The sequence below is a fragment of the Paramormyrops kingsleyae genome, chromosome 18 (genome assembly GCF_048594095.1).
Source record: "Paramormyrops kingsleyae isolate MSU_618 chromosome 18, PKINGS_0.4, whole genome shotgun sequence".
Classification (NCBI taxonomy): domain Eukaryota; kingdom Metazoa; phylum Chordata; class Actinopteri; order Osteoglossiformes; family Mormyridae; genus Paramormyrops; species Paramormyrops kingsleyae.
Genome location: NC_132814.1, coordinates 11,216,448 through 11,233,319, shown reverse-complemented (window position 1 = coordinate 11,233,319; position 16,872 = coordinate 11,216,448). Strand labels below are relative to the sequence as shown.

Genomic DNA, 16,872 nt, shown 5'->3' with positions numbered 1-16,872 from the left:
TTTGTTTCTTTGAAGCATCACTTTCTCTTATTAGACTGGAAAACATTTAGTTTTGTTTTCTAAAGTGTTGTTAATTTTCTCATGACAACTGCTGTAGAGACACAGGGACTGATCATCCATGAATAATAGAAAAAGCTCAGAATATTTACTTTTCCCACAATGACATCACAATAAAAGCATTTCATCCACGTGTCAGTTTTCATTGACTGTTATTCCTTACTATTTACAAAGTCTGTGTAGCGTCATGATGGTGTGAGTATGACACAGGCCCAGACGGGTAAAAACCCAGAAACCTGCAACTAGCACAGAGACAAAAGATGGAATAACTGGTTTATGGCGTCACTATGCCTCTGCAGATCTTGCACTCATGCATCAGTGAAAAGCAGAAATTCCTGGGTATCTTCCTGCGCATCTTAGAAATGTAAGTTTAGACATCACAAGTTCAATCTGCACCAAAACTATTGGAATTACAAGGCTGACTAGTTTGAGTTTGAGATCGAAATATAAATGAGATGTCGTAGTCTTTATTTCCTTGTTTTTATATCTAGACGTGTTACACATACAAAATAGAACCCTTTGTGTCAGACCATCCAATTCTTAGGTGAGTAAAAGATGCTGAGTCTTAAAGTAAATGAAAGTAACACTTAATATTTGGTTGCAAATCCCTTGTTTGTAGCAACTGCACCATCTGGATCCGTTTAACATTTTCAGTGTTATGTTCACATCTATCTAGCCTAAGGTAATTATGATCTCTTTTGTATACTTTTCGATTAACCATTAGCTACAAATTCTAAATGATAGTTCCTCAATTAGAACAGTACTGATGGATATTCCTGTATGTATGTATATTGAAAAATGGGGATTATATTAAATCAAGCAATTTATATTTATAAATTTATAAATATGTATATTTTATATTTAATTAAGCAACTGAAAAAGTGCAGAAACAAATCCGGTGAAATCTTAACTTTATTTTGTGCAATACACTTCAATGTTTTAATTATTTTAACAGCAGATAGCAATAGTACATTATTCACAAAAACTTTGCTAAAGACTAGTAGACAGCATGTTCCACATGGACTGATTATCCAGAACAGCACAGAACAGAATTCAGTCAGTGGCAAATAAGTGACCTAATTAAAGAAGATTCTTTAATACAAGGTTTTAATTATCTACATTTTTCTCCCAGTCTTTTTTGCGTAACATTTTCTGTCTCACACACACGAAAAGGGGCAACAGGAATGTGATTGGTGTAGAGTGGATGTGAGGTGGATGTGGATGCAAGATGGACAGAGGAAAATGAGGGCCGAGAGATTAACTGGCAGCCTGCGGGTATGTGGCTCCGATTGTGGCACAGAAACACAAAACAAGAGTGTGACTGGGGGTCAGTGGTTCAGGTGCCATCAGTTATTTTAAAAAGGGACACACACACACACACACACACACACACACACACACACACACACACAATCAGGCTCACGCACCAAAATAACGCCCAAAAAGCAGGCAAGGTATATCATCTTAAAAATGACTTCAGATTAGGAAAGCAACTTGTACCACTGCCTGCACATTTTTTTTTCCAGAAAAAAAAAAGTGAACAAGCGAACAGTTCTTAAATGAACTATAGCTACAATTTAAAACTTTCCCTTTCCACAACCTGAACAATAGATATACTCTAGACAATTCTTAGGTTACTCGCACGAGTACTACTCTGTGGCTTGATGACGTATAATGCATGTGAACAAATAAATGCTCAGCTTCTATAAACCATATAAATGCTGCATGCAGGCCTACTACAGTGTGACATATGCCACGTTTCCTATGGCAGGGAAGATCACAGATAATCACTTCATCCACAGGAAAAAAATGTAGAAAAAAACTGGAAAGTTGTCCTTGTTTTACACTTAAGATACTTTGAAATTTTGGATGCAAGCGTTTTTACAGTTAACGCAGGCTATTGTTCTCAAGCAGACTGAGCAAAACCATTTTACATAAATGGCAATGTCAAGTTTTATGTACAAAAGCAAGACGACGCTTGTATACAGCTTGAACTTTCTGTCGGGGGGGAACAAACACTTAAATTGTTTGACTGAAATTTGTCCTGGCTTGTTTTTTAATACATTCTCTATGCAAAGTATCGCTTTTAGTATCAGCGAATGCATATCGGCCGATGTTTGTTTAAACCTTAAATGATCATTCTGCATTTTCTGCATGTGTACTTCAGGATATGGGTAACAAGTTGATTTTGGTAATTGAAAGGAATTTAAGTTTTATTTTAAAATCATCCAAGCTACAAAACCATCGATAGTTCACATAGCATAGATTCCATTCTTCTTAATTTTTTCTGTATTTGTATCCATACTGACTTTTCTCTTTCTTGCACCGACAAGGAAAGTCTCCCAGTCTCATTGTGCCTTGTGCAATGACGAAGGCATTCATTCATTCGTTCATTCATTTGTTAGTGACTGCTTGACCAACCAGCTCTAGGCTGTTCGGTCCTGAGCTAATTACGTCGAGTGGGATTATTTGTTTGGATAGGTTTAAGAACCTTACTCACTATTTGCAAACAGAAGAAAACAACATTTGTCTGGTAATCTCTCAACCTTGATGTTAGAGTGATCAGCCGGAGACTTCCTCATCCACAACCAAACAGAAACCAACGCAGGGGAGTCTGAACCAGGACATTGGTGAGTACGGAGCATAGAAACGGCTGAAATTATTGTTCGACAGTTGTGGCTAGACTGACCACTCTGGTTTTGTTCAAAATGAAAGCAAAAAGAACTCCAGAAGTGGTAGGCAAAAGCTCTCGCTCTGCAACCCTACAGGCACGCCATGCGACTGGCATAAAGGAGATGGTATCCAGGTTTATCTTTTATCTTAGCGCTGCTTTGTTTTTTCAGTTCCTGAAAACCCTTTTAAATACAGGATAAAAGCACGTCCACACTTACTCCGAAAAGGGAAATGTGTTCTCTAACCAATGGCATTTTTAATGTGGTTGGTGCAACTGGCCATCAAGACACTGGGGTGGGGGAGGGGGCTGGGGTGGGGGCGTGGGTAATGGCACGGGAGGCGTGCATTAGCAGGAGCAGCTGCTCTCGGTGACGGCCTGCTCCGGAGCTTTCTCCAGCTTGATGTCGATCACTGGAAGCTACAGCTCAGGAATGCAGACAGACGCGGGCAAAGGCAAAGCGCGCATTCCGACGGACGTCAACAAAACTGCCTCGGCTCGCCTAAACTGGGAAATCCTCTCTAAAACGCAAAGACTATCCGAGCGGCCTTTTGTTAACACAGCCAAGCTGAACAGCACATCTCTCTTTAGTTTTGCAATAAGCAGCTAGGATTTATAATATTAACGCAGTATGCAGCTCTCATATGCAGAATTCAAGTAATCGGCATTCTAAAATATCAGTATAAAAATCCATAAGAAGTAATAACGTTATTGTATTAAAGTTTACACTTAACTAAAAATGAAGAAAATGGCTGCAGCAATGCCAGTCCCTGAGCATGCCTACGGAGCGGGTCGCTTCAGTAGCTGGATCACGGCAGTGCCACTACAGCGTGTTCAAACAGTACAATCATCATAGCGCGTTTGTAGAAACGGATTAAGGAACATGCTACAATTCATGTTTTTCCAAAAGTAACATATAACTATTCAGAAAAGTCAATGCAATACAAACACTAATCCTAGGAATTAAAGTGACTATGCTTATTTTTGTCCCGCTCCTCAACTGAAGGATACTGTCCTCTTTGCTCTTTTCGGGAGTGCTGTCCATCCCAGGCAAGGCAGCAGCTACTCGACGAAACAACTGTGAAGGGGGGAGAGAGAGAGAGAGAGAGAGAGAGAGAGACACCATTGGCAACCTGCCTTCAGTTCTTACAGCTCAGTCTCTACACAGGAGGATCCACCATTTTGAGCTTTTTTTGGAAAGCAAACTTTAAAACTGACTTGCCTAAATAAGTATTCTTTATGCACAAAAAGGTAACAGTAATAAAATTCCAAAATATCAAAGCTAGAAAGCCATTATGACTAGTGTTAAATTTACTTTAGCATTTATTTACACAAATAAAAGGTGAGAATCCACACCTGAATTAAATGCAAGCATCAACACTTCATACAATCCATTTTGCAAAAACTTTATATATAAAGAAGTGCAGATTAAATGAAAATGTCACTGAAATCACAAAGGGGTGGAGGGGACTCCAGGAACTACCATGAGAAGTAAATAAAATTGGTGAACCTAGTGCTGACACCTGGTGGTGGGAGTGGACATCACAAATTAAATTTTGTTGAAGAGATTATAGGAAAATGTTTTATTAAAAAAAAATATATTAGAAAACTGTGTGAAAAGACTGGGCTGAACTGTTCATGCTACAGTCTCTACCTGTTTCACATTGTAGCCAGTCTTTGCACTGGTCTCAATGAACATGACATTCAATTCCTTAGCCCTCCGCTCCCCCTCTTCCGTGGTGATCTGTCTGCTCGGGCCGGAGGACAGAGCAAAGGTAGCAGAGAGGAGGACATAAGAGAGGTTAGTGAGAGGAAGAGAGGAGGAGACAGACAAAGAGGGAGTGGGAGAGAGGAGCCGAGCCCACGATGGATCCCAGTGTCAGTATGAGGAGACAGTGTTACACTCCACCCTCTGAGGAGAGAGAAAAATGACGAATACAGACACACCGCTTCAAACGAAAAAGGAAAGAGTGCTGCATGGCCGACACATAGCAATCCAAACATACGCACACGCAAGACCAAGGCACGTAAACGGCAGCTGAAAGAAGAGGCCTTCTGCGAGAGAGAGCGAGTGAGCGAGCAGAAAGCCGCCTCCGCGTGGTCTGAGCCCGGCCGCCCCTTCCGAGACGCACCTGTTTGACGTTATATCCCGCCTTGGCGCTGGTCTCTATGTACATCACATTGAGTTCCCGTGCTTTCCTTTCTGCGGCCTCTACCGAGACCTGCCTAATCGTGAGCCGGGGGAGGGGGGCGGCCCAGACCCCAAGCGACAAGCGACGGGGGTGGGGGGGCGGGGGGGTAAGGGGAGGGAGGGAGAGACAGGTTCACAAGTAAAAACGAAAAAAAGAAAAAGGAACAAAATATCATAAAATATATATATTTTTTTTAAATACAACAATGGCTGAGTTTATATAGGTGAATGAAGTGGTAAGACGAGTGATCTTGGTATAAAAATGGTCGCACAGCCTTTTATTTATATCTTCCCACCAGATTTCACGTAATAAACAGGCAGCCACTTTAGTGATCATACAACCGCTCCCCATTTAGTGAAGTTCCGTTCTAACGACCATGTCGTTAACTGAAATGGTCACTAAGTGAAAATCACGCTAGCCTAGGCACGACCATGACTTACGACTTCCTTTTAGCCTTCCACACTCAAGTTTCTTTTACCATTTATGAATTTTTTAATAACATTTTGTACTTCTACTTCAAAGATCTCACTCCAGTGTGTGCCATTGTCAAGCGTACGAAATTGTCATCATGTTTTGACCAATGCACATATTTAATTTTTTTTATTACCGTCATTGGTGGACGGTCCCTAACCAAGGGATCCCCTAAATGATGAGCGGCTGTATGACATCACATTGCAAATTCATTAAATGTTCAGAGGGGACACTAGAAGGTACCCCTATGCAGCTCATTTAGAAACCCTACACAAAAACTCAGCCATTGAAACAGTAAAAAAGAAAAAAAAAAGAAAAAAAAGGTTCAAATGAAATCAAATTCAACATAAAAATACTAACTGAAAGCATAGGTTAATTATGGATGAAGGCCAAATGAATGATAAATTCAGCAGAAAATTTAACATGAGACTAAATCGTGATAAAAGACCCATCGCTGCACTCACAAGTGGCGACTATCATTGCAGACCATGTACAGACCATGTACCTTTTATCCGCCAGGTCGGTTTTGTTTCCCACCAGCATTATTATTACATCACTTCCTCTTTCTGTTCTGACGTCATCAATCCACTTTGAGGTTTGCTGGAAGGAGTTGAGGTCTAAGGAAAAGCAGGGAAACATCAGATTCTGAACCAAAAGCTATATCCTTTTGTTTATAGATTTCAGCACGGATCTTAAAGTGTAATTATCTTCACACAAGCCGCCAGTCACAGGAAACTGCAAAGAGCATGTGGATCAGGACCGAAGACGCCACAAACGCTAAGGTTATAAGCTAGTAAGCTTTTTCTGTGAACCAGCTGCATCTGTGAGTACGTGAGGTGGAAGATGGAGAGGACAAGAGCAAGCTTCAGGCAGCAGGAACGAGAGACAGCAAAGTGCTCCAGGACTCCCAATGAAACGCAGCTCCCGCTCAAACTGCACAGTACCATTTCTGGGCAGAACCGCTACATTCTTGAAACTGACACCAAAAAAAAAATAAACCTTAAAAATACTAGCTTGCCTTTTTTGCCATTTTTTTTTAACACCCTTGAGCCTATGTCACCTAAGAAATGAAGGTCTTCCCTGCACAAGGAAAACTCTCCCATAGGCTTCTGGGAGGAGGCTATGACTCACTGGTGATGTCATAAACCACCACAGCGATGGTGGAGTCGCGGATGTAGCTGGGGATGAGGCTGCGGAAACGCTCCTGCCCCGCTGTGTCCCACAGCTGGAGTCGCACCTGGGGGCAGGGGTGGAAGGAGGAGGAAGAGGAGGAAAGGAAAAAGACAGAAGAGAAGTATAAAGGGCCACAAAGAAGGAATACGCTTTGCTTCCGTGTTAAAAGAGACTGACATGAAGAAGAAAACCACAGTCCAGCAACAGCTGAAATCCCAACCTAAAGAACCAGAGAAGAGCAAAAACAAAACAAGGTTCTGTGTAGGGCTGGGCAGAGTAGTGAGACTTTACTGATACTGACGTTCATTTTACATTAAAATGTCGGTATATCCTGCAATTACTTCCCCTGGTGTTCACTTTCACGAGCCGTTCCTTTAAAAAGCACAATGTCCATGCGCCGTACTCATCCACGAGCATCCGCATCATCCAGACGTCACCAAAGTAAAGCACAGGGCATGTGCAGACAGACAGAGGGCAGATCTGGCTTTGGACGGCAGGGACTATCCCTACCGACATTGCTGGAGCACACGGTCAGAAAAAAAAAGGACCAATTTGATCTTTGACGGCACAATTACTTGTCACTTGTCACTACTACCTAGCAGTAGGTCTAATATACCTTTTAAGGTACAGAAATGGACTTGGGAACATTTGTGTACCATTGGGGCTACATTAATGTTGTTCGGGCCTTCAGGAACAAAACCGTACCAGGGCTGAACCCTTTTTTGACAGTTTACCATGTGTGTTTGGGGGGTGAGGGGGGCTGATTTCGTCCCTACCAAAGGCGAAACCAAATGTAGATAGGCATCATGTAGATCAGGGGTCTCCAACTCCAGTCCCGGAGAGCTACTCTCCAGTAGGTTTTCTATCCTACTTGGCTTCTGATGTGCCACACCTGGTCCTGGTATTTACCTGAGAACAGCTGTGGTTCATCAGAAGCCAGGTAGGATAGAAAACCTACTGGAGAGTAGCTCTCCGGGACTGGAGTTGGAGACCCCTGATGTAGATAGACATCACGAGTGTTCATGTCGAACTCCTGTCAGGCAAGGACGGTGATTTGCTACCTAAAAAGGACACAGTATCGATTGGTTGTATTTTGGCTTCAGCAACCAAGATACTGAACAAGGTGAAATGTGAACCCTGTCAGAAAATGATTTCTGCAAGAAAGGCTATCAGAAGATGTCCCGTCACTTAACCCTCTGGGGTCGAGCGTGTCGTCGACGACGCAGCGTATTTTTCACGTCTATTTCAGTTCATATCTCGCTGAAATCTTTATGTAGAATCATGAAAAAAAACGCTGGCTAAATCCATAATCTGTCTTCTTTTCAAAACTTCCATTGTCGGAAGTATTAAAGTTTTAAAAATTAGGTTAAATCAGCAAAAAAAGTAAACCATGTCATCTTACTTTGTTTTACCTGCATCGGGGGCGTGTAGTACCGCTCTCACCCGAAGATCGCTATTCACATTCTAAATAGCCGCGTTAGCGCGTATTCAAATCTCATTCGCATGGTAATTTGGTGAACAACGCAACGGTGAAATGCGATCCAGATACATCCCCTTCAGCACCATAAAAGGGGGGAGGGATGTGGCCAGGTGACAATGGCTCATTCATACACATGAAAGTTGCTACATATTCAATGAAAGGAGCCAGAAATAGTGGCATGAGTTCGGTTTTTCTTATTTATTAATCCAACTGAATGTTGCAACTACATTATTTAGTCATCTTCATGTAGCCAAGACTTTGGTGATCAGATATCTGGAATCAAAAACTGCCACCATTGTTTTATTATGTACTTTTATAATGTTTCTGCAAGTGTTCCAAGCTGCATTTTGCAATGTCTATACTTTCATGTCAAATTACAAACTTAACATAAATCTGACATGTTTTACAAAGTACATTAAAATAAAGATAATGCCAAAACAAATATATAAGAAATCATTTATTTGCCATGAATTAAGTTTATGATGATTTATGAAAGAAATGTGTGATCATGCATCAGTCAGTGAATGTGTGCCCCCCCCCACCCCACCCCAGAGAGTTACAGCATGGGTTCCTAAACTGTTTATCCTACGACCCCCAAAAATAAGTGGCAGACTCTCGATCCCCACTAGGTGGCGTGTACATTGACGACTAAATTGAGACACTTATTTGCACTATAAATACATTTGTAAAATATAACATTCCAAAATAAGATTGCATCATAGCAATGATAATGAACTAAATCCCTTGTTCTCTACTTCTGAGTAAGGTCACATATCTGTAGTGATACACACCCCTACATTTGTCTGAATTTCCTGGCAAAGTGGCGTAAAATCCCATGGGAGGACTCACTCGCAGAGGCTGTTTCTGCCCTACTCTGGACAATCAGATAGTGTCTTACCAAATGAGTTTCCATGTTGGGGGTCTTTCAAACAATATATCGGTGTTCGGTATAACAAGGCCAACAACTACTCCCTCTTCAGCGCTGGTGTAATTTCCTGGGAAACCAAAATGTCCTGAAAACTACTGACTTAAGTGATGTGGGAGGGACCCTGAGCTCTCTGTAACCAGCTCACAGCCAGAATTAGCATAATGGTTACCATACAGCACTTATCTCTGCTTTGATTGTAGACCTGAAACGCATCTAATTCAGCAAATGCCATTTAAAAATCATGATACATATCGAACCAGCATCAAATCAAGAGGTCTCTACAAATTCTCACCGCACTTTACATTTCATTCACATATTCTGGAAATCACGTGCCAACCACCTACTTTAGGAATCACCGACTTAAAGCAAAACCGTGTCACTGAATATGAAGAGCGCATGGCCAAAAGGAGAAGCTGAAATCTGTGCTTATGTCAGGATTTATTCCAATAATGCATTACGGAAACCTTTTTTAAAATAAACATTAGCAATCGGCAAATTGTATTTTACTGAAAACTATTTCCTGAGGTACGTGATACATAGAGATAAGAGTGGCTGTTCCACCTTATTTAAATAACTGAATCCCATTCTGAAACAATGTTATGTGTATTGCAATACACATTGCGATATAGGTAGCCACAATGACATTTTTCAGGGTTAAAAAAAATTAAATCATGTCATGGCACATCTAGCCACGATAAATGTGAATTTATCGTTAGAGGTAAATGACAAAAAAACACAAAATTTGCAATAACGGTTTTAGCTCACTTCACCCAGCCCTAGATCTGCATGATGACATTGAAATTTAATGGCAATTCATGGCAGCATCCAAAGAGCTGTTATTCAGCTGCGTTCTCCAGAGTTCCTGCCTTATCACAAAGAGCTGGACAGACAGCATACCATGGATGCTTTTACACCACTGTAACCACCGATTTCGAAGGACACGCTCCCTCCTGCACGTCTGGCACGGAAGCAGACAGAAAGGTGATTTTGATTTCCGCAAGACAGAGCGCAGAGCATGCAAAGCAAGTGAGAATGACAGACAGCCTCAAAGAACGAGGTTAATGGAAGCCTCATAGGGGAAATTAGCTCGCCAGAGCCCTAGTCTCGTTTAAAGCGAAGGTCCGGTCCGGCCCGGCAAGCCCAAAGGTGTCACCAACACCAGCGGCACGTGGGACCCTTGTGGGCAGGGAATTAGGGCGGTGGGGGCGGTACCTACTTGCGATGTCATAAACCACCACGGCAGCAGCCGAGTCGCGGATGTAGCTGGGGATGAGGCTGCGGAAACGCTCCTGCCCTGCTGTGTCCCACAGCTGGAGGCGAATCTGGGGGCCACGTCCGCACGACACGCGGGAAGGGGGCGGAACGTGGCAAACCAAGTGTGTGTTGGGGCAAGGTGACGAAGAAACGAAACAAAAGGAAAAACAAAACAGAACTTAACAGAAAACGAAACAACAGAAATGTAACAGAACGGTGGCGTAAAAAGTGTCCCTGTGCGACACTGTGCGCCCATTTCTGAAATTCTCCCGAGAGAAGGACATTCCGAAGGTTTTCGAAACGGGCCTGAATGTTCGATACATTGGAATCATTTTGCAAAAGGTCACTGATTAGATCAGAGATCCCATTTAAATAATAAAACTCAAAAAAGATTAAATTTAAAAAACAGCAATGATTAAAAAAAAAAAAATGGTAACCAAGCACTAAACAATGGATAGCAATGAAGGCTAGCATAGTGACACAAAGGACTGTGAACCCACTGTGGACCCAATTAGAAATAAAAATAAGATTTAACAAGAATCCATCGATAAACAATGACAAACACACTGACCAATTAAAAAAAAAAAAAATTCAACAAAAGTAGTATTTTGAATAAAGAGAAGTTGCACTTACCGTACGGTCTTCCAAATACATGGTTTTCGACAGAAAGTCTATGCCGATAGTTGCCTTGAAAAAAAACGTTAATTAGTATAAATATTAAGAATGTCGTAAGTAGCGTAAGCAGATTTTTCAATTTAATCTCCCTTAATATGTGAGCAATCCTAACACCCATATCCTTTTAAATATATCAGTTTACCTTCCTTTCCCCACACCCAAACTCCCTCACGTGCGTAAACGGCCAGCTGTGCTTGATTTGCATTGCGTGTCAGTGTCATTTGCATACAGGTCTGCAGAGTAAGTGAGGAGGCATGTGAGCCGTACCTGGTATGTGTTATCAAAGCTGTCATACATAAACCTGGTGATCAGCGAGGTCTTCCCCACTGACAAAAGAAGCACAGAGAGGAAAAAAGGAAAATCAGTTTAAACAGGAGGCCAAGAATGCACACAGGAACAATACATTAACATACATCGATATAAAGACAGGACGAAACAAACTGCTACAAATGTAACCAAAAACAGGTTTTCAATCTGCAAAATTTGCTACCAAAACGAATTGGACTGCCAAATACATGCATTACAAAATAAACAAAATAATATGCACTAATCAATTCATCGCATTATAATCCATTTCAGTGTCTTTTTCTTCCTGTGCCCTCAGTGGCATCACCATCCTGGCACAGAGTAACACAAGATATTCAAAATGAATAAACAAGGAAATCAGACTGAGAATCCGGTCATCATTCCACAGCGTGAAAGATACAGAGATGCGGTTATTGCTTAGGGTGGTCACGTGCATTGTTCACAAATGCCTTCTTTTTGGAAAAGACTACCGGGTCTTTTATTGAAAAGATCTTCGTGATTATTTTCCCAAGTTAACAAGAGCCGTGACGAACAACAGTGAAACAAAGGCTTTCATCACCTTGTCCTAGTTAAGAAAGTATTTGCAGCACTGAAATGTAAGGCGATTCATAATTTGGGATAACTGAATAAAAAAAGTTGGCTGAAAACTCATAACTTTTCAGAACAAACGGTGCGTTTTATGAGTATTGGTAAACAGACATGATGTATTGCCGATTCCAGGCAATTTATGGGACTTTAATAGGAGGTCTTAATTTTTTATTTGCAACATAAAACCACTATTCCCGTTTAATTTAAAATATAACCAGTCACCGAAGAGAGGGGGTTGTTTACTGATGCTAATATGAAGTCAAAACTTTTTATGTAGGGGGAAATTATTTATCGATCACTAAGAAACAAAAGAGCCCACAGTAAATAGCATTAATCACCGTGAGGCTCCTGCGCCGTGCAAAAGGGTGAGGTTCGCTGGGGGTGGCAGCGAGATATGAAATACCGATCACATGAAAACCACCAAAGCTGGTTATTTCTACATACACAGATATTATTCACGCATTTTAACATTATAACCTACAACGTGACTTATGAGAAATACAGAATCGGGAGCTCCCTGTATATACTCACCAAGGATACCAAAATATAAATGCATATTATAATTTATATTAGCAATATTAATAATTAACAGAATTCCGCCATCTAAATACACACACTTATATCCTGCTGTGCTATTGCATTAATGGCAAGAAATCCTAGCTGACTAATTGGGGCAGAGAGACGCATGAAATGCAACAGCGCGACAGTAAAAGCGAGACGCGTAATTCTGGCAGCTGGTCTGCAGGCCGGCAGATTTCTATGCGCCGGGAAGGTGGGCCATTGGATCCGCTATAAAGGGGAATATGCGGAGCGCACACCCTTCTCGTCGGGCCAAGTTAAGCTGGCGCTACCAACACAAATAAAATACTACGACTGAATGAAATATCCCAATGCGTTTTATTAATAAAGTGCTATTAAGGCGTGAGCAGACGTGCCAGCGTTCTGAGGTGCCGCATACGAAATGCCACCATAACCGCCTATTTGAGACGTGGCAGCGGCTCGGCGTAGAGTAATTTCAAATGAAACGGCGATCGAAGCGCACACGTATGACAGCCAGCTAAATTCAGGCGATATCTATCGCGAAACAACACGACAAGAGCAGCAGACGGCTCGACGGTCCTTGCCTGGCCTCGATCAGGAAGCGCCCAGTACCCACCCAGGTTTCTCCTCATCTTGTCCCCCACTGATCCTCTGGGCCCTGCGATCCGCCCGTCATTACAGCAGGCGGCCTCACCTTCACCGCCCCATCCTCGCCTAGCGCCGCTTTCAGCAAAGACGCTTCGGAAATTCAGTACACGTACTAACCAGCTACCTTATCCCTCATTCAATATTTACCATACGAGCACTCACCGCTCTGCTCGCCCAGGAAGACCAGCTTGAATTTCCGCAGGGGGTTACCAAACTCTCCGCCGCCGGGGTTTGACATGTTCCTTTATTTAGCTCGTGTCCAGACAATTAGCGATTCCGACAGCTACGGACGTGGCGAGTCTGACACGTTTCACTCGCAGAAAACGTTAAGGTTTGGGGTCAGGGACGTGCGAGTTTACGCCGCAGAGGTGAAACGGAGAATATGGAGAGCCGAAAGCAGACCCAAGCGGAGTGATGCTGGGTCATGCACGGCCCAGACTCGCAGCAGAGACGGTAGAAAATAAGCAGGATGGAGAAGGGATGTGCAGCTTCAGCTCCAACGTCAGCACGTCATTTCCGGCTACGCTATAGGGGAAAATATACCGGAAGTACCGCTCCGGGATATCTCTGTGAAGTCTATGCCTCTAGGGCAGGTGTAGTTATGTTTATATATGAAATATCATACAAATAACATATTTTATTAATAACTGAAAGTCTAATTAATATCCAAATTAAATTCTAGAACTGAATTAATTTTTTCTGCCTTCTGTCTCCTTGGTGTAGTTGGTAGTGTGTCAATTTCATGATCTGAAGGTTGTGAGTTCAATCCTTGCATGAATCTGGTCTTAACTCCATGACACATGTCTCACCTAAAAACCTGTCTCTTCAGTAATTTACAAAGGTTTATAGCATTCACAGATATAGTAACAAATATAAATAACTACTTGTGGTAAGAGATTGTTGTGATTCGTTAATGATGAACAAACATGATATAAGTATGTAACTATAAGACCTTCATGGTTAATTAATACATAAGTAAAAGCATAAAACTACATTATCTGTGCCCCCTGGAGTAAAGTGTTACCTTAATTTTCACTACAGTCATTTTCTACTTCAACAATTTATAGGCGGAGGATTGAATCACAGCTTTGCTCCTGTCTGTTCATGGAACAAAGGCGATGAGGAAGCTAGCAGGGGTAGCCATTGTGAAAATTAAAAACAACATAAAATTCAATGGCTGGAAGAGGAGCAAATGTACATCCGTCAGCAATGACCGCTGTCCTGCATGACAGGGTGACAGGGCGGGTGACAACGAATGATTATGGAAAAACATGTGGCCAAACCTGCTGTTGTGAGTGTTGGCCAAACAAACTTTGGCTTGGTGCTGATGTCAGATGTTTGGTGCGGGATGTTGTCCAACACAGTATGAGGCTGCTGCTTGGGCTGAAGTAGAATAATCAGAATCAGAAAAACTTTATTGATCCTGGAGGAAATTGCTCAAATAGATGAATAGATGGAGAAATGGGTGAAGCCAAAACTTGTTTCCACCTGAATTAGTGACAGTGATTAGCGACAGTGACTGGCAACAGTCACTAACCGCAGTGAGTATAGTGACAGTGACAAGCGGCAGTGATTAATAACAGTGATTAGCAGCAGTGACTAGTGACAGTGATTAGCACAGTGACTACTAACAGTGATTAGTGACAGTGATTAGCAGCTTTGACTAATAACAGTGATTATAGTGGCAGTGACTATAGCATATGATTTGTGAAAGTGATTAGCAACGGCACAGCTTCACTCATGAAGAGAATTTATGGAATGTAGTGATGTCCCATTTATGAACAAATCGTTCTTTTGAATCGGTTCTTTCCAATGAATCAGTCAAACTGTTTTTCAAATCTAAAACAACCAGTTAGTAAAGTGCCAATCCCAACAGCCTTTGTGAACAGCATTTATTATATACTGTACATTGTGGCTTTCATGTTGGTTTTTATCCTTTACTTAAAACATTTTAAACAATATGTTTGCAAATTTCTGAAGGTACTCATGATTTTATCATGCTTTTGGAGGATGGCTGTTCGTATACAAGCCTATTTAAAAAGCCAAACCCTGCTTATGTGATTGATTTTCATTTTAATTAGACCTGAGGCAATGACCAATACTGTTATGAAAATAAGATTTTAATAAACATGCAGAATCATTAAAGGTAATTGAACAAAGGGAGCTTTTCCGCTTTTTGGGGTGGGAGTTTAAACACTTTCTGTAGATTTGTTATGCAAATAACCTGCCTCTGAAACAAAATACAAAGGCCGCCTTGAAAACATGCAGTTACGAACTCAGAAAACAAAGTAAAAAAATAATAATAATTGCAATCTGGTCGGAAGGACAGATACAACAAAAAGATCAGGAAATTTAAAATGTTTTTTGTTTAATATACTAAGGCAGCACGTGGTACGACAGGCGGGCGGGCGAGCGGTGAAGCAGGTGAGAGAAGCCAGATGACCGGGTAAACAGGGTTTAATTGGACCAAGAAGGCAGACACTCACAAACACGGTAACAATACAATGACGGATCTCGGGAAGACGGACTGAGACTCGGACTAAATACAAGAGACTAGGCAAACGGAACAGGCAACAGGTGAGAACAATCAGGGATGAACACGAGGTAACGAGGTGGGTGTGGCACACATCAGGAGCAGACGGAGCGGGGCGTGACAGCACGTATACAGACTTAGTGTGATTTTGTTTTTAAAATATTGGGGCATTTATAAAGCAAAAAGGAAGTTCATACATTTCTCACAGAGTCGTCTAGGAGTGATTTAACCAGCAAGGAAGAAACTGCCGCCGATTCTTTGAATCGAGCATTCGATTAATTTAAATGAACAGTTCGACAGAATCGGTTTTGTAAATTGAATCAAACTTCCAATCACTAATGAGGAGAAAATTGCTATCCAAATGCTGAAGCAATTCAAAAGAAGCCTGAGCACAGCCACTCATGTTATAGATTTTAAAGAAACTACCAAGAAATGTGACAGGTTAGCAGAGAATTAAAATACTTGCTTTCATTTTTCTGTTGGTTTTTATTGCTAACAAATGTACTTCCACCCACTATTTTGCTTATTGTAATAATCATGTTACCTTTTGTGTCTTTTGTTTTGATCAGTTTCATGTAACTTAACTACTGGAATTATTTGGCCTAAGTATGAACATGTGTGGCATTGCTATAGTGGCTCGGGGCTCCAGTTTTGCTTATATGTTACTCTGGCAAACGAAATCCGGACCCTGTCCCTACAGATGGCACAGTTAACTAAACCTTTATTTAGTGCTTTGCCCATTTTGTGCTTTTTTTTGTTAAGCCTTGTTTAAACCCTGCTGTCCCCATTTATTTATGCATGTGCATGTGAGTCATATAAGAATAAAATGTATTCCCTCCCCCCTGTGCCCTAAAAATGGTATAGAAATATTGCCCAAAACAGTAATGCTTTGAAAAATGACTTGAACAAGGATAAAGGAATGGGAATATTTTATTTCATATAGTGGTTCATCAGTCAAGAGATTACAGCAACTGCCAAAAATGAATAAACATATAGTATCCAATAAGAAATTAATACAATAAAATATTTCTGATTTGTAGCATATAAAGAGCTGTACTTTGTTGTGTTTTGGTCTGTCCTAGCAATTCAATAAAAAGCTACAGACAGGAATGATTAAACACAATGTTATTGTTGTTATACTGTTATAACTCTTAATCGTGAAACAATTCAGTTTTGTACAGAGAAATAAGAGCTGACATCGTAGTATGTCTAATTATGATATGTGGCTAAAAATGATATATAATGAAACATATATTGTAGTTATATCTGGAAATACAACTGCTATGTAACTGCATGAGATATGACAGTGTTGGGAAAGGGGAGCTTTATCACAGCGTGTGAGAGCTGCTGCAAGGT

General features: G+C 41.2%; 1 protein-coding gene across 5 annotated transcripts; it reads right to left on the bottom strand.

Moving 5' to 3' along the window:
• Positions 1-951: 951 nt before the first annotated feature.
• Positions 952-13,497, bottom strand: LOC111838007 (ras-related protein Rab-6A-like). 5 transcript variants are annotated; one of them, XR_002836783.2, is made up of 9 exons: positions 13,146-13,497; positions 11,169-11,227; positions 10,860-10,913; positions 10,189-10,294; positions 5,897-6,008; positions 4,861-4,954; positions 4,383-4,476; positions 3,740-3,806; positions 3,076-3,141 (listed from the first exon to the last, which is right to left on the bottom strand). XR_002836783.2 is itself a non-coding variant. In XM_023800546.2 (8 exons), the coding sequence occupies exons 1-8, from the start codon at positions 13,219-13,221 to the stop codon at positions 3,077-3,079; spliced, it is 633 nt and encodes a 210-aa protein (XP_023656314.1). In that variant the 5' UTR covers positions 13,222-13,497; the 3' UTR covers positions 952-3,076. The 5 variants fall into 5 exon arrangements, 4 of the variants coding, with proteins under 4 accessions (XP_023656314.1, XP_023656316.1, XP_023656315.1 ...); XM_023800546.2 differs by lacking the exon at positions 4,383-4,476 and having other exon boundaries at positions 952-3,141; XM_023800548.2 differs by lacking the exon at positions 4,861-4,954 and having other exon boundaries at positions 952-3,141.
• Between the last annotated feature and the right edge of the window lie 3,375 nt (positions 13,498-16,872).

Coding starts and splice junctions, on each gene's coding strand:
- LOC111838007 (XM_023800546.2), bottom strand. CDS start 13,221: ATGTCAAACCCCGGCGGCGGAGAGTTTGGTAACCCCCTGCGGAAATTC. Junction 10,295..10,859: donor TGTATTTGGAAGACCGTACG/GTAAGTGCAACT, acceptor CGTGGCCCCCAG/ATTCGCCTCCAGCTGTGGGA. Junction 4,955..5,896: donor ACCGACCTGGCGGATAAAAG/GTACATGGTCTG, acceptor GCTCACGATTAG/GCAGGTCTCGGTAGAGGCCG.